General features: G+C 49.7%; 2 protein-coding genes across 4 annotated transcripts in view; both read right to left on the bottom strand.

The window, feature by feature from the left end:
• Positions 1-529: 529 nt before the first annotated feature.
• On the bottom strand, positions 530-7,602 carry LOC122382295 (cold shock domain-containing protein 3-like). The gene is made up of 2 exons (XM_043367466.1): positions 7,351-7,602; positions 530-1,524 (listed from the first exon to the last, which is right to left on the bottom strand). Exon 2 carries the CDS (start codon positions 1,511-1,513, stop codon positions 1,061-1,063), a length of 453 nt encoding a protein of 150 aa, XP_043223401.1. The 5' UTR covers positions 1,514-1,524; positions 7,351-7,602; the 3' UTR covers positions 530-1,060.
• A 1,467-nt stretch (positions 7,603-9,069) lies between these two features.
• Positions 9,070-26,573, bottom strand: part of LOC122382294 (histone deacetylase complex subunit SAP30 homolog) — a 39,521-nt gene continuing 22,017 nt past the window's right edge. Inside the window, exons 1-5 of one of the 3 annotated variants that reach the window (XM_043367465.1) lie at positions 26,147-26,197; positions 25,750-25,890; positions 25,249-25,438; positions 12,347-12,556; positions 9,070-10,289 (exon numbers count right to left, since the gene is read on the bottom strand). In XM_043367465.1, the coding sequence (XP_043223400.1) occupies positions 10,161-10,289; positions 12,347-12,556; positions 25,249-25,428 (519 nt within the window). In that variant the 5' untranslated portion in view covers positions 25,429-25,438; positions 25,750-25,890; positions 26,147-26,197 and the 3' untranslated portion in view covers positions 9,070-10,160. Of the gene's footprint in view, positions 10,290-12,346; positions 12,557-25,248; positions 25,439-25,749; positions 26,232-26,573 lie in introns of those variants that run through there. The other 2 variants (XM_043367463.1, XM_043367462.1) reach the window with 2 other exon arrangements.

Raw genomic sequence — 26,573 nt, 5'->3', positions numbered from 1 at the left:
CGTGTACAGCTGGAACAGGCTGATTTGTATTTGAAATTTGACTTTGACCTTACGCAAGGTAAAAATGGTAGATCAACGATTGAGACAAGCTAGAGTAAAACACTATCCAATTTCAACAAAGGTCAAAATATGTGCCCAATTTCGAAATCACTTGGCGAACCATCCACTTTGTGTGCGTGCGTGAATCGCTCGGACACTACAGTCAGAAACAACAGGTGGTCGTACTAACTTCCCTGCGCCGGGAATGGTCGGGAAACAACTATACAGGTGAGAGGTTATTGTTCACTGCTCATATTCTAGGCATCGTTCAGTACCTGTCGGCTCTCTTCCAGTAGATGTCATCCACATCGTGTGCATCTGTGCGGGATGGAAAGTCGCCTACTGTAGCTGGGGCCTGGGGACGCTGGTCAAGGCAGCGCCTCACCCCAGAGAGGCAGCGCAGCTCCGTTCCTGAGTAGCACAATTGTCGGCAGGTGAAAGTGCACAAAATAATGGCAAAGACCGAGTAACTATTCATGTCAAAGGCATGTTCAGCGGAAGCGCAATTTATTTCAAAAAGATACGTGCTAATTCTGGACCAAATGGACAAGTGACCAAGTTTCTAATAGACATTCAGGGCTCGGAGTCACGACAGCTTCGTCGACTTATAACTGCAATTCGTAGTTCCTTGCGACGACTCCGACCCAGAAGCACTGCGCATTTCATGTGCTGTTCCTAGGAATGCCCGATTGCTCGCCGCACAGCAGAGCCCTCTGGAGTGATTCACAGACGCCTGTCGCCACCTGCGTCCCTCCCGCCTCCAGTGCGACCCGGATGGGGAGTCCCCTGATACTCGACACACAGAATCAACGAGTGAAACGCTTGAATGTTCTAGAATCTACACATCCAGCCCGCAGATACGCTTCGGGGCCTCATCAAACACCAATCGTATAAAAACCACAGCTCTTCACCAGCGTCCTGTATTTGCTTGATCTTCACCACATGACACCATGGAACATTTTACGTCAGTTTCCTCCAGTGCACGGCCATCGGAACCCACCCTCACATCGGGACCCACAGCTCAGCTTCCCCGCGGGCAGTCCCGAGAGATGTGACCTTCCTGACCGCACGAGTAACAGGCCCGGCTGCCGCCGCCGCCGCCACCGCCGCTGGGGCAGTCGCGGGAAATGTGGCCCTCCTCGCCGCACCGGTAGCAGGCGCGGCTGCCACCGCCGTAACCGCCGCCGCCGCCTCCGCTCGTGCACTCGCGCGAGAAGTGGCCCTCCTGGCCGCAGCGGTAGCACGCGCCACCGCCGCCACGTCCGCCTCCTCCTCCGCGCGGGCAGTCGCGGGAAATGTGGCCCTCCTCGCCGCACGAGTAGCAGGCGCGGCTGCCGCCGCCGCCGAAGCCGCCGCCGCCGCCACCGCCGCTGGGGCAGTCACGGGAGATGTGGCCCTCCTCGCCGCACCGGTAGCAGCTGCGGCTGCCGCCGCCGCCGCCGGAGCCACCGCTACCGCCGCGGTAGTAAGACATGGCTTACGAAACTGCAAACGAGCGAACAGAAAAATTCAATGGAAAAAAGTGAAAGTTGTTGATAATATTGCATCTTTTCAATGCAATGAAAAGAAGCTTCAAGAATTGTCAGCTAGGATGGTGTCCATAGACAAATTAAGACTCAAGAGAAGCCATGTCACTCCGGCAAATCAACACCATCCGGACCTATCAGCAGGCAAAACTCTCAAGGCAGTCGTGGACATCACGTTCATGATGATACGGCAATGGCAGGCAAAACAAGAAAAAGGAATCAAAACACAACAGGCAAGGCAGGATACCAAAAACCACATCAAAAGAACTGATAACAAGCATCCCAAAGCATGCACTGCAGAGCTTCTTGCAGAATGAAGTCCAAACCAAGCTGAAAATTTTCCTCAGGACATGTAAGGACTGCAGAGCAAGCTTCCCATAATATAAAGGTAATCATGCTAATTTCAGCTCTCATCAGAAGGGAGCTGAGCTGGTATGAAACCCAGTGATTATGAGCATAATAAAGCTGGAAGTCTATTGACTCATTTGTTAATGGGTGTCAAAGTTTGTTTATTGAGGCTAGGGATGAGTCTGTTCTATTCCAGTTAGCATTATCTGTCCCTGGTATAACTGATGCAGTTAGCTAGTACACCCTTTAAATGCAGCTGTGCAATGTTACTGTCAAGCTGTGCCAAACAATTTGGAGAAATCTGAGGGCTGTTCACGGGCCCTGTGTGCGGTCGGACCGCACACAGCCCCAAGCTCCGCCCACTGCGTCCCTACGTCAGCCTTCCGTCACCGCACACAGCGATCGCTGTGGCCGGTCGGGACTGGCCACAGCGGACCGTCCACCGCACGCAGCCGTGACGTCAGAACCGCCTACCCATCCCCTACCCCCACGCCTGCTGGACGCACCGCACACACCGCACGCAGCAGTGTGCGGTGCCCGTGAACACCCCTCTGATTGAGCTACCTACCAGCCTTACAAGCAACTTTAGGCATTCAACTAACAAAAGGAGGCACCAGCTTCAGTAAGGTTATGTGGAAGCTATGATTTGAAAGAGTTAGGATTTCAGGACCATGAGCTATGTTAAATTTGAGTCATTTTAGCTTCTTTCATTTCAGCTTAGGCATTCAAGTTTTAATACTTTTCGAACATGAACCTGCATAACTAAGACCATTAATTTAAAGGAAATATACAAAGTGCCTTGTAGAGCAATGTGTCACTTTTTGGGCTGTGATTGGTCAACACGCAATAGGCTTCCGCTACATAATCAAGCCTCCTCAAGAGATGGAATATATTTCCTCCTAAATGAAGTTAATTTTTTTATTCGCTTATATTTTTCTGATAATCAAAAGCATAAAATCATATGCCTAGCAAACCCTAAAATGAGGAAAATGGTATATTCCTTTGGGCATGATCCTCATTCTTATGTTCAGGCATAACATTAGTATAGGTTGAGGTGGACTAGGATTAATCGATGTGTCCACCCTAATCATCAGTCCCAAATTGAAATGACATGTTCAAAGGTCTTCAAATTTTTCATTTAAAATGGCAAGAGCAAAACATAACTAACATGGATAAACATGCAACGCTATGTTCGGCGTTTGGCCGCGGTACGGCGTCCTTCGGACACGCCTAAGAGCTGGACTTTTTGATGACGTCTTCGGGTGACGTCATGTCGTGTGTGACGTTTCGTGAGCAGGTAAGGAAAAGTCACCACCGCTGGCGAACATTGGTGCGGTAAATGGCAAACACAAATGCTGCGCAGAAAAGACAAATGTGTAACATCAGACAACATTCGTTCGGACGACAATGTCAAAAAGCGAATCAAGAAGTTCCTCATGCGATTGTTAGTTATCTGTCGTGCTATTTTAGTATGATTGTTATTAGCAGTTGATTTGTGAAATGTATTATCAAAATCAATGTTTATTGAACGCAGATTCAGTTTATTTTCAGATGTACCTAGGTAGGTACCCTTACACTTCACTCATCTCAAGCTGTTCAAACACCCTTGACAAAGTCGATTAAGATAAAACGTTGGGTATAATTTATACTGTGTTTTCTCTGCATTATTAACATATTCATCATATATACAATATAAGGGCCACATGCTTTTTACAGGGAGACATGTCAGACAGCCCAGTAGGATGGGGCTTCGTCAAGCGTCATTTTTAGCAAAGCTTTTCTTGCTTAAAATCCAGTCTGCAAAACATGGCAGGGCTTACACTTTGGCTTACACTTGACTCCCAGCTGTTGTGTCTTTGCTATGGGATGTTAAACATATAAAACATCTTACTATTCATGTATGCGCCATGACTCATGCAATCTTTTCACAGCCAAGACGCTCCTAAGGTACTGGGAATGTGGGGAGTGCAGCAGCATCAGTGCAGCACCGATGGTCGGATGCGACGGCTGCGATAAATGGTACCACTTCCGTTGTGCGGGACTGACTAAGGAGCCAGGTAAGCGCAAATGTTTTCTGTCTCAGTATTTTTGTTGCAGCTATAGTGATCAATGAAATATTTTCCGCACTGTTCAGCCAAACATGTATTTCAAACAATCTGCTTTCCAACCAAGGGCGTCGCCACAGGGGGGGGGGGGGGGGGCGACAGAGGGGATCTCATCCCCTCCACTTTTTAAAATTTTAATATTACGCCTATGGCGTTGCATGGAAAGAATCGACTTGAAATGGTCCTCGTCCCCTCCAAAATGGTCAATGTCGCCTCCAGTCGTCGCACCGTGGCGTCGCCCCTGTTCCCAACTACACAAATTTAGTCAATGTGCCAATATGGAATTTTCAGGTTCAGTTGAATGAAATATGGAATAATGGTGGCTCCAGTGGCGCAGTTGGTAAGGCGTCGGTTCTGTGGTCGGGAGGACCCGGGTTCGATCCCCGGTGCCGCCCGGCTTCCGGACTGGCGTCCCCAACTGTGTCACTGGGGGGTGGGGTGGGCTCCCGCCTTGCACCGTAGCCCTGAGGAGGAGCAGGAGCCCTCCCATAAATGGGAAAACATATCCCGTGTGGAGGACGAGGAATAAAAAAAAAATAGGAACAATGATAATTGTAGATTACGTATACCTGCAAGAGAGGAAAACAGAATACATCGTATTGCTTGTTCTTCACCGATACTGTTATTTTTCCATTTCTAGACACACCGACATGGCGATGCAGGTGGTACTGCCTGGTGAGGCCGCGGTCTCCGGAATCGCCTGCCGACGAAGTCACCTGGCGTCCATCTGCACATCACTTGCAGCAGTGAAGCCTGCTGACAGCGTCTGGCAGTGTCGGCAACGTGCCAGACAGCTATCTGGAGTCCTGCTCACCGCAGGTCGCCGACAGGAGGGGCGACGCATCGTCTCCGAGGTCGCCTCAGCAGCAGTGAGGCCCCACTGGCCGTCTTCTTAGGCTTCAACTAGATTGCGAACAACCTATGCTGAGACAACGCCCATGACGTGTGATCCGGCACCGCTACCGCACTGCGTGCCTGTGCCCGCTGTGAGCCGCTAGTGCATGGGTTCGACCATGAGAATATGTGTTTATGTTGCTTTTACTATTGTTTATACGTTGAAGTGACGAATTGTTTATTTTTCGCAAGCCTCCGCTGTCCGGTTGCCTACAGCTCCATGCAACGCCAGCTGTACTGTTGTTTTATGTTGTCTCTCCGCTCAGCTGTACTGTTGCCTCTCCGCTCATAACAACCTATGCTGAGACAACGCCCATGACGTGTGATCCGGTACCGCTACCGCACTGCGTGCCTGTGCCCGCCGTGAGCCGCTATTGCATGGGTTCGACCATGAGAATATGTGTTTATGTTGCTTTTTATACTATTGTTTATACGTTGAAGTGACGAATTGTTTATTTTTCGCAAGCCTCCGCTGTCCGGTTGCCTGCAGCTCCATGCAACGCCAGCTGTACTGTTGTTTTAATGTTGTCTCTCCGCTCAGCTGTACTGTTGCCTCTCCGTTCATATATGACACCCTCTATATGAATGGCACTACTGATTGTCACACCCACTGTCCGTATTGTCCGTAGTGGTGTCTACGCCCATGTTAATACAGCGTGCAGAATCCAGATTCTATTGAGGAGAGTTGAGCCAAGTCACCATAGGCTCGGGAAGAGAGCAACGTGGAGGCCCACTGCCCCTTCCCCGGCCCCCACTGGGGGCGCCAGCCACTCCAACTTTTGACTGGATGTCAAGAGCGTCGCCACGAGGGGAACGAGTCGCCGGCCAGCCAAGGTAGCCAACGGCGTGTGAAGGTTGCCTGACCTCGAGGAAACTGAGATGGCACCAACGGAGGTTTTGTTAAGTAGGCGACCAAAATTCGAGCGGCAGCAACCTGGGCACCTTCACAGATAGCAGTGCCGCGTATCAGGGCGCCTTCGACGTTGAGCTGGGCGCCGATCATCAGGACGCCGGGGGAATATGACCAATATTCCCCGTAAATATGTGCCTCGGAAGGGAGACCTAACCATAAAACTGAAAGCTCGCCGTATTTTATCCACTATTTTTCGAGCAGGTCCATAGATTTCCGTCCTCAAAAGTGCGGGGATATTCCCCAGTGTTTGAGTTGGATGGGACTATAGTGGCGTTTACACCGACAGGAGATTCCCATTGCCGGCTGTGAGAAACTACTGTCGGTGTAAACGACATTCATATTTCCTGCGTCACCCCTGTGGGGACGCCCTTACTCCATGGTGCCGAGCTTATCAATTTGGATATCAATGGAATCAAAATCTCCGTATCGATCGATGAAGAACTAAATTACCCCGACCCGGAGAGCGTCTTTGGAATCAAAGCAGTAGCACATGACGCAAGACTTCAGGCAAATAAATCCTTCTTGTCTGAAATAAAACATTTGTGTATTGATAAGCACGTTTTATAAGCAATGGTAGCAAGATTCTGCATGTATTTGGTTAGAGTGATAATTTAGTAGCAGATACTTACCGTCGCATTTCGTTTTTTAAATTAATAATTTATATTGTAAGAACTAGCAACATGTCTCTTCACTCAACAATAATAACAAAAGTGAAAAAGAAATGATAAATTGCTTATATTTTGGTGAAACTAAAAATTAATTCAGCACACATTTTTTTTACAGCGTTGAAGTCCAGCTCCAAAGGACAGCTGACGATCGTAGCCGAGCAGGCTGTTTGGTACTTCTTCACTACTTCTTAGAAGTACCCGTTAGTTCCGATAATGTCTCACATAATAAGCTATTGGAACAAAAATATCCATGTTCGTCTAATTATTCTCCTTTCTCACTTTAAATAAATACTTTTGAAATGCATTTACTAATTAATTTCACAAAAACGGCTTGGAATTTTACAACGTCAAAATACTTGTTCCAATTTCCACCATGAAACCACCACTATATTACTTGCTTACAGAACCGTGCGCACAGTGCGCGCAGTTTTATCGTGACGTCAGAGGGTGCTTCCTCAGTGGCGCCCCCTTGCGGGGAACGCGTGCAAAAAGTCCAGCTCTTAGGCATGTCCGCGTCCTTCGCGCCGGACGACGCTGGCGCCACCAACGGCCGAAGGTCTAGCGCCCGGGGACGCCGGCCCCGCCGGCAATCTACGAAATATTCCTTTCGTACTGCGAATAATCATGCCACACACATACATGCACAAAAAGACTAATGAAACTGTCAGAGCACCAATTCCAGCAGCCGAAGGGTGAAACACATCCGCAAAACCGTCCATCAGCCACCACAACCAATGCCGGACCTAGCACCAGCACCGCTTCAAGCAAAGCACGCATGCAGTCAACCATCGATTTTATTCACATTTCGGCTGATAGTGAACTCCAAAAGGGCATTAGAGTGACAGAGTAATACTCACGAAGTATTCGTGAAGTGAAGATCCACTGGCCACGAACCCCCAGTAACGCCAACAACCGCCGCGAACCGCGGCGTTCACGAGAAAGGAGGAAACCGCGGGGTGACGCCTTGCCCTTTATCCAAACACATTTTTGTTTACTTTGTAAGGAAAGCATTATTTCATTTAAATTTGATGTTTTACTCGATAAAATTGAAATGAGAAATTTGTAAAATAATCCTTTACACCAGAAATCGAGTAAATTTTATTTCCAAATGGCGTTTCTGTAAAGATGGCCTTGGGCTCTATCAATATTCTATGCTTGGTACTAGAACGCGGTTCTGTCACTATATATATCTCACTTTTGGACGCGTTGTTTTCACCAGTCTTTACATTCCTCATTCATAGCCAGGCGGCGGAACAGGGGGGGGGGGGGGGGAGCACCACGCCCCCTTTGATTTTGGCATTTTAACATTAGCCCTATGGGCAATGCATGGAAGGAATGGGACCAAAAGTCGGCAGTGCCCCCCCCCCCCGGCCCTGAAGGTGTTCCGCCGCCACTGCGCCACTGTCCTCATTAGCCACTCATTACCGATCCATGGCCTTAGGCCTCACCACGACCACACTACCTTTCCAGGGATGGTAGTCACCTCAACCGGGCCACCGGTGGTGAGAGTACCTACCTAAGCTTTCCTTTGAACCACGCCCCAGCTTCCAAAGCGAGCTACTCCCCTACCATCCCACCGTGACGGAATCCTGCACTATCGGCCGTTCGCACAGTCCAATTTGAATTGTTATGTGTTGCCGTATGCTGTATCTTACCATCACATCATGACTCGTTATGACTTATGCCCTCTTCAAAATGAGTCTTCACAGAGGCGGATCCAGCTCAGAGGTTTGGGGGGGGGGGGGGCAAACCATAAAAATTTATCGATTCTTTCCATGCATCGTCCATAGGCGTAATGTTAAAATCATGCCGTTTGGGGGGGGGGGCAAATGCCCATTTTGCCCCCCCCCCCCTGGATCCGCCACTGAGTCTTCATGTCAAAAAGCTTGCCCTAATAAAACAAACAAAATGATGCTGGCTCTGGTGGTGCCTGGCCAGATGAGCGGTTCAGGGAAATGCTATGTATGAAAACCAGGGAACAAAGGCACTTGAAAAATGGAAAAGTGTACTCTGTCCTCGTGCTAAAGGCCGGGGTCGCGGTGGCAGTAACGATTCAGCTTACGTGCCTTTACTTTCCAGTTTCCTGTCCGCTGATTGCGCCCGACCAGTGACACTTCTATTGACTTGATACCGCCTGTCGCCTGCTAATATGCTTGACTTTGTAAACAAAGGCCATCATTAAAATATTTTCGAGCTTCCAGTGGCTCTGCTGCGCACATTTCTCATTTGATGGTACTTATTTCGCCTTTTAACTGCAACTTTAGCTTCTTACAATTCCTTGATTATGTAGGAATTAGGCATTTCAATAACGTGCAATGGCCAATGGCCAAGTTCGTGTGAGGGACCAACAGGCCGGATCCCGCCCGCATCAGCGCGCTGTACACCCGGGCTGGCCCGGCCCAGTCCACTTCTCTCCCACCAGGAAACCGCCGACACACACGGCCGAAAACCTCGGCGTCGGCTGTCCACGCAGCCACAGGCTAGTAGCAGGAGGCAGCCGCGAGCGTTCAGCGTTGCCTGCACCTGCTGCCCCCCCCCCCCTCCTCCTCCTCCGACGGCGTCTGACACTCAGCTGACGAAGCTAAGACGGATGTATTCAGCGGGTTCGGGCCCAGCATGGCCTGTCGATCACAGCAGGATCGCCCTCCTCTGCCGCCGACCGGCGCGCCTCAGCCGCTAATCTATCGCTCCTCCGAGAGAAAACACTGGTAACCAAGTGCACAGCGGTGCGCGCGCGCCAGCCACCCCTCACTGTCCAGCGGGCATGGAGCGGTGCGGTCAGATTGGCGGGACACGGCAGCGCCTCGTCGACAGCGGTGGAAGCTCGCAGCGCTCCCGGTCGGCGCTGTGGCCGCGCCCAGACACGTGAACACGTAATAAATACCCTCCCTCCGCACACCGCAGTCGCCGCACGAGTACGTATCAGCATCGGACAGACTACGAAACAAATCAAAACAACGCCTGTCGAAACCACGGGGCGTCCTATCTAGCTATTCAGAACATGATTTTGTGACACTCGATTCTCCAGACGTGCTGATCATACACTGATCGGTCCTATCATGAAAGGCGGCGTTACGGCCAAAACTGCTCACAGTCACATGCACACACGGAGCGCTCAGAACACACGGACACCCGGTCGGATCTATGGACACTGGAGGGCGGAGAGCGGGCGTCCGGCGGCCACCGGTCACCGCCCGGCGGGAGGCGGCTGCTCGACTGAGATCGGCGCCGGCTGGTCACCGGACAGTCGGAACACCTGTCACGTCACGTAAACGACAGTATAGAAAGCGCAGCTAAAGCGGGCCAATGACTGTGAACGAGCAGACACGGTCGGCACACGACCCCGTCCCACTCAACTCAACAGGTTAGAGCATAGCAAGCCTAGTCCCGTGACCAGCGCGCACACAACGCCAGCCGGAACCGGGCACCGGTGCGCGACATGCACCATTCACGGTGTACGAATCAAATAATAAAACACCATCACCAGCACACACAGGACCGCTCTGCGGTGTACACCCACGAGCCGCCACGGGCCTCCGTCCCTCCGCGGCTCCTGAGGACCTCCCTGGAGGCAGGGTGCCGGACCGGCCCCAGTCAGACGCCCTGGGTCGGTCCGCTGCCGGTGTCCCGCCCGTCGTCCCGTCACACTCCGGCCGGCTGGCCGGGCCTAGCTCGGCTCCACGGCCGACGACGGCTTCTGGTGCAGCCGGTTGCGGTTGGTCTTGACGGTGTAGATGAAGTAGGTGAGGATATCCTTCTCGGCCACGGGCAGCGTGCGGAAGTGCTTCATCAGGATCTGCGGGTCAGCGCGGCGGGGCGGGTCGGGAAGCGCCGTCACATGGCCCGGCGACGGACACGCAGCGGCACCCTGCAGCGAATGCCGCGTCTCAGGGCACAGCAACGCCAGTAGTAATTTCTGGGGCCGCCGATTGTTTCGACAAATATCGTTCACAAGCTTCAGTCTCAGTTTTGTTGTTAGTTGCTACGATGACCAAGAGGCATCGTAGGTGACCTTCAGTGATAAGTGATAACCCTGTGCACCATTATTAACAACAAAAAAAGTTATGAAAGCTAAGCATATTTTATCGTGGTTTCGGTGCTGTTGAGATCAATTTTCCATTGAACTGTCAAAAGCGGTAAAGATGCAAGCGCGATTGGCCGATATATATATATATATATATATATATATATATATATATATATATATATATATATATATATATATATATATATATATATATATATATATATATATATATATATATATATATATATATATATATTTTTTTTTTTTTGTTGAAAACCCCGTCCGTCATTTCAGTCGTCTTCCATTGAAATGAAATAATTCATATTTTTAAACAGACACTCTAGTACATTTGTATCACAGTATCATTTTCATGTTCTTATAAAGGTGACGCTCGATGCGGTTAGATCGACTTTGCTGAATCTTCACCCGGGTGGGGGCGTTCTTGTCCATACCTGCCAGTTTTTTTTTGCGGGTGTAAAGAAAGCAGCGGCGAGCAGCGCCGCGAAACTTTGTATAACTTATAGATGCATCAATTTCGCATCGTGTGTGTAATTCTAGACCCCGGATCACATAAGTTCAGGTCATCAGATCAAGTTGAGTAAGCATGCCTCTAACAACTTTGTGATTGACATTCCCACAGTTTATATCCTAGAGGTGTGAAACTCGGGCAATTGCATATGGGAATCAGCATATAGAGATCTTATACTATAATGTCGATCTTTAAGGTCTCTCTAATACGGTCTCTCTAATCTATGATCTCTCTAATAATAAGATCTCTATGGGAATCAGTGCCAACAATTTGCATATGTCAGGATTTTGATATCGGTGACCTAAGGTCAGGTCAATTTTGCGACCTCTTCATTCGGAGAAAATTGAACTGCCCTTCGTTTGGGCGAAAACACTCAAACAATGGGATACAGGTAAATATGACACACTGAATCGACAGGTTGCGCCCGTGACCGTTTTTAAGCCACTGGGGTCATCTCAGGTCATGAAACGTTCTAACATTTTTTTTTTTACAATAACTAGCTAGAAACATGTAGAGCGATGAAAACATCTTACTTGCGGTCAGTTTAACGATACAAATCTACTGATATGCAATATGGTATTTTCTGTGACCTTGACCTAAGGTCAAATTTTTAAAATGACCGTCAACTAACAGTTCATTCGACACGTCTCGCCGAGAAAAACGCGATGCTGATAAAAGCAACATAATATAAGTTTGGTTTCAAAAGACAATACTCAGAAAGAGCTTTGAAAGAGCAATCGAATGCACTTTTCCGTGGCACTGTAGCGCTGTTGGTTGTAAAGTTATGCGCCGATTTGAAAATATCCTCAAAATTGGGGAAAATCGTGACATCTAAACCTTTGGTGACCTCAGGTGACCTCAAGCATGAAGTGATAAAAAAAACGCTGTAAGCAATCCTGAAAGATCTTATAGCGACCTACCTATAGCTTTTCCGCGTCTTTCTAGTTTTCTTACTTTCCGAGATAACCTGGTGTGGCCAAACACCCACACCCACACACACACACACGTACACCATGGCGAAGTTGGTTGAGAGGCCCATCCGACCCGGGCGCGGGCTAAACAGCGGCATGAGTAGCTGGCCCGGGCAAAATGTGATCTGAAAAAGAATCTAAAAATACTGATTTTAAGTTTGCCAAGATACTGATTACTGAGCCCTAAGCATTCAGCCCATACGCAGCGTTTTCAAGTTCAATCACACAACGAACACTCGAAAGTTAGCTGAAAATAGCCAGAGAAGTCCGGCGTTCCTTAACGTCTGCAACAGCTCAACCAAAGTAGGTACCCGAGTGCGGCTCACCTCGGCCAGCTGTGCCTTGTTGAGGCCGGGCCGCGACGCCAGCTTGAAATAGCGTTTGTAGCGCCTCAGCGTGTTGATCTGCAGGTTGAAGAGGTCGATCTCGGGCTGCTCCGGCTCCTCGTCCGGCTCCTCGGAGTCGCGCCGCCGCCGCCGCGAGCGCGCCGACTGGATCATGTTCTTGTGCTGGTCGCAGATGTAGATGTGCGATGCCTGCCACAGTTTGATCCACATCGGTCAGCACATTGTGAGCAGGATCAACAATAGTGCATACTGCATAGGACACTATCACATAAAATAACATCCTCTTGCAATATGTTCATCTTGCAATGTGATCAAACCTAAACATTCAGCTCAACTTTGAACACTTACAAGCAGGAAAGATATGCATCAACAAGAGTTTGTCCGTGACCGGGATCAGTGTAGTAACCCTCGCCCCGCTGGGCTATTCAGCCATAGGCGCACAGCTGGTGGGGCCGATTCTGCCCTCCCCCTATCTAACTTCCGAACCGATGGTCGTAGCATGGATTAGGTATTCCTGGATTGGACACTCCGCCGATTTTCCGACCACGCAATTTCACGGCAGATAGGGCGCCGGGGCCATTTTAGTATTGCGTCCTACGGGCGGCAACATGAAAATAAGTTAATAAGAAAATAAGAAAAAAATTCTTCGCCCAAAGTGATTTTCAGTGACATCTGCGATCAGCACAAGAACAGCCGGATTTCATTCTGTAGTGATTTTCAGCGAAGTCCTAAAGGTTCGCAAATCTGTCGCTAGAGCTTTGCTGCCCTCTAGCGGAAAAAGTATTAGGTGTAGGGTTTAACAGATTGCCCCACGCGATTCTTCGCCCAAGTTACCCTTCTGTAGTGATTTTCAGCGAAATCCTAGGGGTCCGCGAATCTGTCGCTGGAACTTTGCTGCCCTCTAGCGGAAAAGGTCTAACGGAAAGGTGTAGGGTTTGACGGATTGCAGCACGTGATTCTACGCCCCAAGTTATCGCTCTGTAGTGATTTTCAGCGGAATCCTAGGGGTCCGGTGAATCCGTCGCTGGAGCATTGCTGCCCTCTAGCGGAAAAAAGTATTAGGTGTAGGGTTTAACAAATTGCACCACACGATTCTTCGCCCCAAGTTACCCCTCTGCAGTGATTTTCAGCAAAACCCTAGGGGTCCGCGAATCTGTCGCCTGAGCTTTGCTGCCCTCTAGCGGAAAAAGGATTAGATGTAGGGTTTAACCTTAACGGATTGCACCACGCGATTCTTCGCCCCAAGTTACTCCTCTGTAATGATTTTCAGCGAAATCCTAGGGGCCCGCGAATCTGTCGCTGGAACTTTGCTGCCCTCTAGCGGAAAAAGGATTAGATGTAGGGTTTAACCTTAACGGATTGCACCACGCGATTCTTCGCCCCAAGTTACTCCTCTGTAGTGATTTTCAGCGAAATGCTAGGGGACCGCGAATACGCGATTCTACGCCCCAAGTTCCCCCCCCCCCCCGTACTGATTTTCAGCGAAATCCTAGGGTCCGCGAATCTGTCGCTGAACGTCGATGTCAATATTTTGCTAAGTCAACTATACGCTTTTCAATATTTTGAAAAGCGTATAGTCAATATTTTGCTAAGTCAACTATACGCTTAAGACTAAGTTTTAAACTATGGTTAGTATTCAGAAAAAAATATTCGACACCAGTAAAATGTATAATTATGAATCGGTAGATTTCGGGGGCTGCTGCTTCCTTCATCAGCCTGCTTTTTAAAATGAATTCTAAATGAAGGAGGCAGCAGCCCCCCAAAGCTACCGATTCATATACATTTTACTGGTGTCGAATATTTTTTTTTTTTGTTAATATTTATCATGTCCCAGTACAACAATTCCATATTTAAAATATGGTTAGTTTAGCATGTTATTTCTGGTACATATAACTTAAAATATCTGCTTTATGAAGACTTAACTAATCATAATACAATACTCTATTTTTTCCATATTAAAAAAAATGTACCATCTACCCTGTACTCATCCAGGTAAAATGGGCGCTTTCCGCGTCGTTGGCGTACCCGTTCTTCTATCTATAGGAATATCGGTTCTATATACCCTGAGCGGGCTAGCCGACCGCCACTCAGGGCTTAGGAATACTTCATCCATGGTCGTAGAAAGACGGGGAAGGCGGCAATTGAAAGCTCTCAACCCACCGCTCGAGTTGATGTAATTGGCCATGGAGAAGCAGTCAACTGTAAAGATCATCAAAATTGTGTTTCTTACTTACTTACTTATACTTATAAAGTGAGGAATTTTGAAAGGCCACTTGGCCTCAAGGATCCGGTCCTATCGAGCTCCTTGCAGTTGCAATGCCCTGACTCGGTCGTTAAGATGAAAAATTAAATGATTTTTTTTTAATGAAAAAAACTGAAGATTTACCTCCTCTGTTTCAAAACACACAGCTTTCACTTACACTTACACTTACGATGTACGAGATTTAGAAGGCCACTTGGCCTTTAGGACTCTTACTTTATCGAGCTCCTTGACTGTGTCACTTCCTCATTGTCATATCACACTATGTCACATCATTGATGTGAATGGTGTATTGGAGATGGGACCAGTGGGCGTCGAGCTTGGCTTTGAAGGCATTCAAGGAGCGAGATGAAACAACCGATGCTGGTAGGGCGTTCCAGTCATTTACGACCCTGACTCCAAGAGCGAGTCTTCTCGTTCTTGTTTCAGCCCTCGGTTTCCTCAGTTTCCAGGCGTGGCCTCTGGTGGGACCAGCGGCAGCTGGCGTGACAAACAGCTCCGGATCCAGGTCGACTCCACCGTGCAGCAGCTGGTATATCGCGATCATATCTCCTCGTCGCCTCCTGTAGTAGAGTGACGGCAGACCTAGACGTCGGATCCTCTCAGTGTACGACAGGTTCTTGATCGCTGGTATCAACTTGGTACATAGCTCTCCGTTGAACCCTCTCCACTCGTTGTTGGTCCGCTCGGCTGAATGGGCTCCAGACAGTGTTGCAGTACTCCAGGTGAGGTCTGACCAGTGTTTTGTCAAGAGCTGGGAGCGTTTCTGCGTCGATGGATTCGAAAGATCTGCGAATCACGGATAGGACACGTGTGGCCTTCAACACCGCAGCTGCAGCGTGCTCCCGAAACTTCAACTCACTGTCGACACCAAGATCCCTCTCAACGGTGGTTTCGTCCAACTGCGCAGTGCGCATCACCCATGGAGTACCTCTGACCTTCGCTGGCCCTTTCAACGTGCAGAACTCTACACTTTTCTGCATTGAAGTGGAGCTGCCACATGTCTGACCAGTCGATGGCTGCGTTCAAGTCGGTCTGCAACCTTTCAGCGTCTGACGAGCTACTCAGTGGACGGTAGATTTTGGTGTCGTCTGCAAACATCTGTATGTTGCACTGCACAGCATCAGGAAGGCCATTCACATAGATTACAAACAGCAGTGGCCCAAGCACAGATCCTTGTGGTACTCCACTCGACAGGTGCCCAGCTGGACTTCGCACCATTCAGGATGACCCTCTGCCTTCTGCCCACCAGAAAGCTCTCCACCCAGCGCAGCAGCCTCTCCCCTATTCCGTAGGCCCTCAGCTTGCACAGTAGTCGCTGGTGAGGTACCGTGTCGAAGGCCTTTGAGAAGTCCAAGTAGATTGCGTCCACTGACTTTCCTCGTTCAATCGCCTTGGTCCAGTCATTGATCGTTACCAACAGTTGGGTTGCGCAAGAGCGTTTGGGGCGGAAACCGTGCTGTGCATTGTTAAGCTGCTGAGTCGCAACCATGTGTTCCATGATATGGTCGCGGATAATCGACTCGAGGACCTTGCACGGAATTGCCGTCAAACTCACTGGTCTGTAGTTTGCAGGAGATTGTTTGTTACCCCTCTTGAATATCGGGACGATCTCACCTGCCTTCCAGTCCAGGGGTAGGTCTGCTGTCTGCAGAGACTCGTTGAAGAGAAGAGATAGTGGTCGGACGATGTTGTGGGCAGTCTCAACAAGAACTCTTGGGTGGATCTCATCAGGGCCAGGAGACTTAGAAGATTTCAGCATCCTCAGCTTGGCTTCTACTAGTCCTGGTGTCACTTCTGGACACTGGCGGATCCAGACTTGCGTTTTGGGGGGGGCCAACTCCTGCAAGTAACCAAACCTAGGGTACCCCCAAATCCTGTTTTCTCATCGGATTTAGGCCACTTATTTTTTCGTCACAGCCCTGAAACGATATTTTTTTAAACTAAAAATAAAAAAAAATAGAAATGGTAGCCCACCCAACCCGAGCCTAAATATTACTTTGAAAACACTCCAAATTGCTTTTGTCGACCAATTAGCCCGCTCCGGGTCGGTGCGTGGCGCAGCCTTCGCGGGCTGGGAGGTGTCGGTTGGACCCCCTGCCGTTCGGCCCCTGATTAAGCTAGAGCTCGCGGAAAAAAACAGGCGTGTTGCCCGTGAGTGACGAGACGAAGCCGATGATACCCGATTTTAAGGTCCTTGGTCATTGGTTGACCTTCCAGGGCGGTGTTTCACGGTCGTGCTGACAGCCGCTGACAGCGCATTCCGCGAGCTAAGGTCAGCCTTCGGTAGTGTTGTGGGTATAGGCTTGTTGATGTCTCCATTGAAACCAAAAGTGCCATCAGCGCTGGCAGCGGCTGGCAGCGTGCCGTGAAACACGGCCCAGGTCAGGTCACAGACCCAAAAGACGGGAAAATCAGGACCTGTCAGAACCTCCTAAAGTAAGGCTGTAATACGTTTTTTTTTGTGCTGATCACAAATTTCATGTTAGTTTGGATCATAGATAATGTCTTCATGCGTTTAGACCATGTCGGGGCAGGTCAGGTCAGATCAACCAGTAGGAGTACTTATGGGCGTCCGTATAGCAGGTGTCCACTACCACTGGCAGCTACGTAACATGATACGAAGGCATCAAAACTACTTCGTAAATGTTCAAATGGCTGCAAAATGCTAAATTCAAAATCAGCTAAACGAAACTATCCTAGAAACATGTTAAACTCGGAAAAGTGCACCGAGGTCATCAAAGGTCAATGACCTGACTTGACCGTAAGGTGACATTGGCATCCGCCCTAATGCGTGGGAGCAACATCATATCACATGTTTGAGCGTTTTAAACCACGAAAAGACTATAAAAGCGCGGATAATGTGAGCCGACATACGCCGAATCGCTATTCCGGCCAAACATGGCCTCCAACATGGCCAAACAGTCTCGAGAAATAGGCCACAAGTCAAAGTTCACTTGGGTCAGGGTCATGAAATTTTCAGACTTTGTCACCATGAGGGTACTAAAGTTTCGTCGCGATCGGCTTCATGATACCTTACACGATAACTTCACACGTCGATCGAGAGTTAAAGCATGGATGAAGGAGAACCAGGGGATGAAGGTTCTTTCATCCATGGTTAAAGTGTGCAATAAGAACTTCTTGGGTGAAGACAAGACCAACACTTTTATCAAGCTCACAGATTTTTAATGATACGGTATTTTCTCTCTACCTACTACGCCCTTCTCACATTCATTTTTCTTAAAGGGACCCTCCTCCTTAACATTAGATTTGAGTTGAGATAGCCAAGATGGGGTCCCTGGCTCACAATTACCGGTTTCGGCACTCACAACATCGAGAAATGCCTTAAATCGGAAATATTGAATTTCAAAATTGCAGCATTTTGATTCAGAGGGGCTAATGCTTAGGAATACCCCTCTGAATGTGTGACGTCAGCGCAGATATCTAACGATTTTTAAATGTTTGACTAAAACGTTTTGTAGCACGCGGTGGTATATGCTGTTTGCGCGCAACATCTGCCGCAAACGCCGCACTTCTAAAATAAAGTCGCTAGAAACAGCGGAGATCCCAAAAAAGTAAACAAAAGTAAAAGTCTAATATCTTGAAAACTGGTGAATATTTTTCGGTGAAATTTGGTAGATATTCGTTTTCGCTCTTTCTGAACCGAGCGACATCACTTTCATGCCAATTCATAAACTTTTTTGAAGGTGGGAGGGTCCCTTTAAGTGTTTTTGGGGACAAAAAATATATGTTGTTCCCCTTTCAGGCTTGGGGGCATGACCCCGTGGCCCCCCTGGATCCGCTAGGCCGAAACTAACTAGGTCGTTTTCAAACGGTCTGATATTTCAGGTCATAGTTTGCAAACGGCCGGTGTTTTCAGGTAGTTTCATATGGCCTGACTGGGCCAGGCCGTTTGCAAACGGACCGAATTTTCATACGGCCTGTAACATATATTCAGATTTCGACATCTGTCGTAGCATCAAATGCTGATGTGGCGCACTCAAAAGCCGGAATTGGTCCTTGGATGCCGTAAGGACCCTTTTAAGAAATAAGTGACCCGACTGACCCTTAGAGATTGGCCTGAGCTGTGACCGAAATAAGTCTTTTACCGTTTCGCAGGAAGGGACAAAAAGGTCCCTGATATGCTTCTTGTACAATTACGAAACAAAACAAGTTTTTTTTCAACGAAAACTCAGTGAGTTTTCCTAAAAAATTTATTGCGCATATTCCGTGAATGAAAAGTTGCCGGGTCATGTCAGGTCAGGCTGCCACAGCAAGTTTGTTAACTTGACAGCTCAATCGATATTTATGCAATAAGACCTTCTCGGGTGACGATAAGACATGACGACACTTTATGAAGGAAGCTAGTAAACCCGGTAGTTTCTCCATAGGCGCGGGAACCGGGGGGAGGGGGCAGTGGTGGCAGCTTGCCCCCCCCCCCCCAACTCTGGGGCCGTGCGGGCGGTGCCCCCACAACTTTCAGACAGAATACCGCTCCTTTTTGCAAATGTTTTCTTTTTTTGTTGAAAAAGCCAAGGGATGAAAAATAAGTGGCCTAAAACCGGCGAGAAAACTATATTTGGGGGATCCTAGGTTGATCTCTATCATGGTGTGACCTCCCCCCCCCCCCCCGTCTAAAAGTAGTTCCCGCGCCCCTGGGTTTCTCTACGCTATTGAATCACGCTGCTGATTCTAGTAAGTATCTACTACACAACCTTCTCACATTAATTTTTCTTCGAGCGTTTTGGGGGGCCAAAAGATATGTTGGCCCCCTCTTTCAGGCTTTTTGGGCCCATGGCCCCGGTGGCCCCCTTGAATCCGCCAGTGGGGGCGGTGCCCCCACAACTTTGAAACGGAATACCGTCCTTTTTTGCAACTGTTTCTTTTTTTTTGTTGAAAAAGCCAAGGGATGAAAAATAAGTGGCCTAAAACCGGTGAGAAAACTAGATTTGGGGGGACCCTAGGTTGATCTCTATTATGGTGTGCTCCCCCAGTCTGAAAGTAGTTCCCGCGCCCCTGACTTTCTCTACGCTATTGAATCACGCTGCTGATTCTAGTAGGTATCTACTACGCAACCTTCTCACATTAATTTTTCTCCAAGCGTTTTGGGGGGGGGGGGCCAAAAGATATGTTGGCCCCCCCTTTCAGGCTTTTGGGGGGGGGCCATGGCCCCGGTGGCCCCCCCCCCTGGATCCGCCAGTGCTTCTGGAATGTCAAGGTCTGACCCAGAATAGCCATTTTGCGTTCTTGGGACATCATCTCGTTCTTCAGTGAAGACGCTGCTGAAAAACGCATTTAGCACTCTTGCCTTGTCCTCATTGTTTGAAGCCAGTGAACCATCTGCTTGCTTGAGGTCTTCTACTCCGGTCCGGGTTTTCATTCTGGAGTGGACATAACGCCAGAAGGGCTTTGGATTCCCCTTGACTTCTCTAAGCTCGGGGTTACATGAGCAGAGTTAATACGCATTACAAACGGACTACAATGGTGAGCGAATAGGAAAATCCGTTCCTGATACGCATTTACTTGCTCATGTAACCCCAGTATAACAAGCCTCTTCTCAAAGTTGCTACGGAGATTTCTGGTCAGCCGACGGAGATAGTTGCGGCATCGGACAAAGCGGGCATGGTCAATGGGGTCTTTCGATTGCACATATTTGAACCAGAGTGTTCTCTTCCTCTTCTTCAGCTTCAGGGCCTCACGGTTGATGTAAATGTTCTTCTTTGCTGCTTTGGGCAGGGCAGGTGGCACACCCTTGTCAGTTACTTCCTCTATATATGATCTTCCAGTGGTTGTACCTTGCTTGCACTGTCTTGGGCATGTGATCTTCCCAGTCTGCTGAACTCATAAGCAAATTCATTCAGTCAAAGTTGGCCTTGTGGAAATTCAGAGTATTACCTGATGGCTCTGACCACTGGGTGTAACACTCAGGGGTGTAACTTTTGCTTTTGAGATGGGGGTGCACTTGATGATAGGGGCGACCTTCAATGAGGATAGGGGCGCTTCCAAGGAGCATAGATGGTGCATACTGCATATCTCTCAACAGGCGCGCACACAGGATTTTTGAACGGGAGGGGGGTGCACGACCTGCAAGCTGGGGCCCTCCATGCCGAAGGGCCCCAGGCCCCAGCCGAAAAAGTTCCCCAACGCGATTATATTTCGGTTGACTTGAAACTTAGCTTCTGTCGATACATGATAAAACAATTACTTCAGTACCCGTTCAATTTTCAAAGCATTTAATGTTCCATTTTTGTTTACGCAGCATGTTTCATTCAAATACGGTTCAGGAGTAAGTAGGTATCACCATCTTACGCATACTACAGACACAATTTTCAGGCGGCATGCCCACTTTCCTAGTACATACCAGTCGTAACCGATATTCAGGAAGCCCGTACCAGGGCACGTACGGCGGCCCCGATCACCCACCTCTCGCTGTTCCGGCGGCGTGCGAGGGACCCACGGCGACCGCGCACCTCACCGACAAAGCATGCACTGTCACAACGAAGAAGCCCTCAAAGGGCCCGAAGATCCAAGAGCCCTTTGAGGCCTTCTGAGGGACGTTTGACGTCAGCTGAGGGCACTTTGGACCTAGCTGATGGCCCTTTGAGGCCTTCTGAGCGCCATTTGACGCCAGCTGAGGGCCATTTGATGTCAGCTGAGGACCCTTTGAGGCCTGCTGAGGGCCCTTCGACGCCATCTGAGGGCCCTTTGAGGCCTTGTAAGGACCCTTTGACGCCAGCCGAGGGCCCTTTGAGGCCCTCTGAGGGCCGTTTGACACCAGCTGAGGACCGTTCGACGTCATCTGAGAGCCCTCTGACACCAGCTGGGAGCCTTCTGACGCCATCTAAGGGCCCTTTGAGGCCTTCGGAGGGCCGTTTGACTCCATCTCATGGTCTTTTGACGCCCTTCAAGGCCTTCAAGGGCCCTCGCCAGCTGAGGGCCCTTTGGGGTCTTCGGAGGGCCATTTGACGCTAGCTTAGGGCCCTCTGACGCCAGTTGAGGGCCCTCTGACACCAGCTGGGGGCCCCTGACGCCAGCTAAGGGCCCTTCGACGCCTTCGGAGGCGTTTGACGCCGGTGCAGGGCCCATTGGCGCCTTTAAAGGCCGTCTGAGGGCCGTTTGATGTCGGCTGAGGGCCCTTTGATGCCTTTTGAGGGCCCTTTGACGACATCTGAGGGCCCTTTGACGCCACCTGAGGGCCCTTTAAGGCTAACTGAGGGTCCTTTAAGGCCTTCAGAGGGCCCTTTGACGCCAGTTGAAGGCCCTTTGGGTCCTTTTGAAAGTTGTTGAAATTTGACATCTATCACCTTCCCCTTGACTGCGCTGGACATTGTATTTATGACCTCATTTGGGCCTGCTGGGGTCCGATATGGGCCCTCCTGGTCTTTTTAATCGTCATTTCAGCTCATTTTAGACAGTCTTCGGCGGTTTTAGGATTCTAGGGGCCCGTTTGAGAACCATTTGAGATGGCCCCCTTTTGAATGGGGGGGGGGGGGGCATGGGCCCGTGTGTCCCCCCCCTTGTGTGCACCTTTGTCTCTCAATTTCGGTAAAATGCTTTGTTGGTATATTTCGAAATTCAGACTTAACCCTATTCCTGGCGGGCTCCGCCGGGACAAGAAACTGGCGGGGGGGGGCCGATTCGGCCCCCCTTCAGATCTCAAAAACTACACATCGCAGCGACAAACGGTAAACGGCATCGGATACGCACGGTCAAGATCTACAATTTTTACTAAGGTCATTTTCAGGTCAGGTCAAAGATGACGTCACAGGGGTCGAAAAAGTCAAAATGGCGGCGCTAGATATGGAGATAGTTTTTCTCGAATAACTTTCGAATTAGTCAAGATAGGAACAAACTAAGGGCATCGTCGTGATCCTCTCGTCAATCCGCATCGAATGATATATATGTTGACCTCGTTAGGTCAAGGTCAAAGGTTGACCTCAGGTCACGTGACCTCGAGGTCATCATGTATATCATTCGATGCGTCTTGACGAGCTGAACACAATGAGACCATCCACGCGTCTGTATCTTGTTCCTGTACGGAGTTATTGGCCAAAAACCTTTGGTGACCTTTGATGACGTCACATGACCTCACAGCTGCCCAACAGCAAAACAGACCTCAAGGTAGTGAAGGTTGATCGTATATGAAGTCATGTATGGTATATGGGGCCATTCCGACCCGTTTTAGTGGTAAAAACAGGGAGTTGATTTTTCCCCCATTGACTTATAATGGGGAGGTCGCGAAACTGACCTGACCTTAGGTCACCGATATCAAAATTCCGAGATATACAAATTGCACATACTGGTACCCTAACTAAAGCCTGAAGAGAAGAAATTGATCGGTCAAAAACTCTAGCTCTGGCGTGATTGCAAACTTTTCTGAGGTAGGGTCACCAAACCGCCTCTGGTGACCTGACCTGAGGTCAGATCAACTCAAAATTTTCAGACATGTTGCGTAGAAGCCTTTTAGGAAAAGTCAGAAAATTTGAGCTTCCTAGCTCAACGCGTTTGGGAGAAATAACCAAAAAACCTCAGGGGGGGGGGGCTCCTGAGGCCCCCCCCCCGCCAGGAATAGGGTTAAGAGTGATCACCATTTTGTGTTCCTCCGATTTAGTTTGAACACAGTCTGATGTTGCTTATATGATTGCAGTTCATTTATATTAACCCAAGGCCCTCTTCTGCCGGGCGTGCTCAACTTCTGCTTAAGTCGCTCGACCTTTTCTACTGAGGGCGCCCTTCTTGTGCTTTGCGAGCCCAACTGCTGCTTGAGGTGTCCCATTTTTATTGGATGCGCCCCCTTCTGCGGGCGGTGCCCCCGTTCTGTTGGAGGCGCCCATCTTCTGGTGGCGGCGCCCCTCTTCTGGTGGAACCGCCCCTCTTCTGCGGGTGCGCACTCTTCTGCTAGAGCGCCCCTCTTCTGCTCGGCCAGCTCAACTTCTGCTGAAGGTGCTCGGCTATGTCTGTTGGGGGCATTGCTCTTTTGCTGGGGATGTCCCACTTCCGTCGGGGCCGCTGAGGACGCCCCACCTCTGCTGGGGGCGCTCCCGGCCCCACTGCTGCTGGACGAACCCAACTTTTGCTCCAGGTGCCCCTTTTGCATTGGGGCGCCTCTATCCTTTAGGCATCCCTCTCCTGGTAGGGCGCCCCTTTCTGGTGTGGCGCCCCTTTCTGCTGGGGCGGCCCTATGCTGGGGGTACTCCTCTACTGCTGGGGGCGCCCCACTACTGCTGGACGAGCCCAACTTTTGCTTGACGTGCCCCATTTATATTAGAGTGCCTCTCTTCTTCTGGAAGCATCCCTCTTCTGGTGGGAAACCCCCTTTCTGCTGGGGAGCCATTCTTGTGCTGAGGGGGCTCCTTTTCTGCTGGAGGCATCTCTCTTCTGGTGGGGCGCCCCCTTTCTGCTGGGGTGCCGTTCTTCTGCTGGGACACCCTTCTTATGGTGAGGCGCCCCTTTCTGCTGGGGTCGCCCGTGTTCCACTGAGGGCGCTCTTCTACTGGGCGAACCCAAGTTCTGCTTGAGGTGCCTCATTCCTACTGGGGGCGCCTTTCCTCAACTGGGGCGCCAGTCTTATGCTTGACGATCCCAACCTACGTTGGAGTGGAGGTGCCCCACTTCTGCCTCGGGCGCTCCACTTTTGCTGAGAAAGTCCCGTTCTTGCCGGAGTGTGCCCCTTCACCCATTTTTGGGGAACGATACGACTGGACGCTTCCCAAGCCCGCAAGCAGCACGACGCCGGTCACGAGACGGAATGTAGCCGGGAAATCACCCTCGCCATTTGCTCAAGAATTTATCGGTGTCGGGCGGCAAGGGGGGCGCCGCTTAGCCTATGGGGGTGCACTTTGACGTGATGGGGGTGCACTTTCAGGGGATGGGGGTGCACCTGCACCCCCATACATATAGAAAGTTACACCGCTGGTAACACTCCAAGTCAAATGCCTGTCCCGTAGCTCAGTTGGGAGAGCATCGGACTCCCGGTGGTGAGAGCCCGGGTTCGAGACGCTCCGGCGCTCGATATTTGAGACTCCTGACGGGGATGGTCTGCGGTTGGTGGGAGCAGCCGCAGCCAGTTGAAGTCAGTTGAGTGGGACAGGCCGTGCCCGGCTTTGAAGGGCACGTTAAACTTTGGCATCTAAATTCTCCCGTTACCCGGAATTGCGCGATCGGACGGTAGGGGTCGGGGTCTACGCAACAAGCTCTGCTTAGCGTAGACTCCGGCTCTGTCAATCCGTCCATTCAAACATTCGAGCTAAATTTATAAAAAAATGATATTATCACATGATCACTCTTACCAAGCCCTGGGTGGAAGTCAATGTTCTGCACCATACCTACTTTCCTCGTTTGAAAAAAATAAGGTCTAGTGTGTGAGGTTCCTCTCCTACCCTGAAACGGGTAGGTTTGTGTTATGTGCTGGTGGAGAAGGCAATCCTGGACGGCATTGATAAACGTGTGTGAGTAATGGGTGGCAGACGCTGACGAAAGACCCAGGTTCCAGTCCACGCTTGGCAAATTGAAATCTCCAGCAATTACAACATGCGAGTACCCAGCTGAGCTTTCACACAAAACAATGCAAAAAGATGGCAACTAAAAAATTTCAAGTGAGCCTTGGGGCTTGGGGCCTTACCTGTTCGTCCATGCAAAGCATAAGCTTGCGCTGAGCTACAATCTTCTGAATGCGTTTGTTGTAGGAGGCGTTTCCAGCTGGACGTGTACAACGTCCCACCTCGTCTCGCAGGCAGCACGTCTGGCCGTGTGAAGCGCGAGAGTCCCGGGAATCTTCGTCACCCGTGCTAAAGCCGTTCATCACTGAGGACCTGCATAGTGGCATTAGACTTACTAAAAAGGCATTGCCTACAGGCTACAGTGCATCAACCTTTATTCTGGCTCATAATCATTCAAATTTGCTGACTGTATTGCTTTCACAGATGGGTAATGGCTGAAATGAAGTAAGCAAGCTTAACAAAAGAACAACATTGAATACCTACCACACTTTTCTTTCACTGCAGTATTGATTCATCGTGCTCCGTACCTACCATCAAAGGTAGTCTTAACTATCAGCTGCTTTTTCTTAGGTATTATTGAAGCTGAAGCATGACAAAAAAGTGTGCGTAGGTAGATAACTTACCATTTAGGAGGAAAGTAAGCATAAATCTTCAGAGCAGGCCAAGGCAGGTACAACGTTCCTTAAAGATGTCTTGTAATCTTGGGTATAACCAGGTAATCAACCAAGGCAGTATGGTACAACTACCCGTACCCGCACAACTATCTGTAAGAATCTTGCAAGTTGCAACTACCTACCCCTCCTATAGGGCCTGGCACCCTCCCTACACCTTCAGCTGATACGAATCTCTCACCCCTGCCGCCCCAAACAGCTCCTGCCGCCGCCGGCTCAGGCTGTTTGCGTCCAGTCAAGTTTTTTTGTTTGGCTTTTGGAGTTTGAGGCGATTAGGAAGCGACAACGACAATTTCTGTTCAAAAGCGCGAATACCATATCGACTGCGCATTCCCTCACCATCACAGACCAATCGGCGTCCACATCGGACGATGCGAAGCAAATGTCAACAGTTTCTGTCAGTCTAACGGTGGCGGCCATATTGCGCAGACCCGGAACCGGCCGCCGCTTGTATTGAGGGGTAGGGAATTCGGGACCTCGATTTACGTTTGCGACCGCCGCATCAGTTACGTTCAAGTTACGTAGTTACGGAACCCGGCATCTTACGCGGAATTGAGTGGGGAACACGATCGCATATTCAGAATTCCTCAAATTCACTCGCCGGACCATCGTCCTTCTACATTTGCCCCGGCCGAGAGGGTTGATTGAACCCACCTCGCTAATGCGCCGCTAATTCAGCTAGAGTTTAGCGGAAAAGTGGTCGTATGCGGCAGAGTACAATGCAGAGTGACTGGCAGGAGTCTGGTTTAAAGGTCTCAGGTCAACTGGTGACCTCT

This window comes from Amphibalanus amphitrite, unplaced genomic scaffold (assembly GCF_019059575.1).
Source record: "Amphibalanus amphitrite isolate SeventyFive unplaced genomic scaffold, NRLGWU_Aamphi_draft 000136F_arrow, whole genome shotgun sequence".
In the NCBI taxonomy this organism is placed as follows: Eukaryota; Metazoa; Arthropoda; class Thecostraca; order Balanomorpha; family Balanidae; genus Amphibalanus; species Amphibalanus amphitrite.
This window is presented reverse-complemented; position numbering and strand designations above follow the sequence as displayed.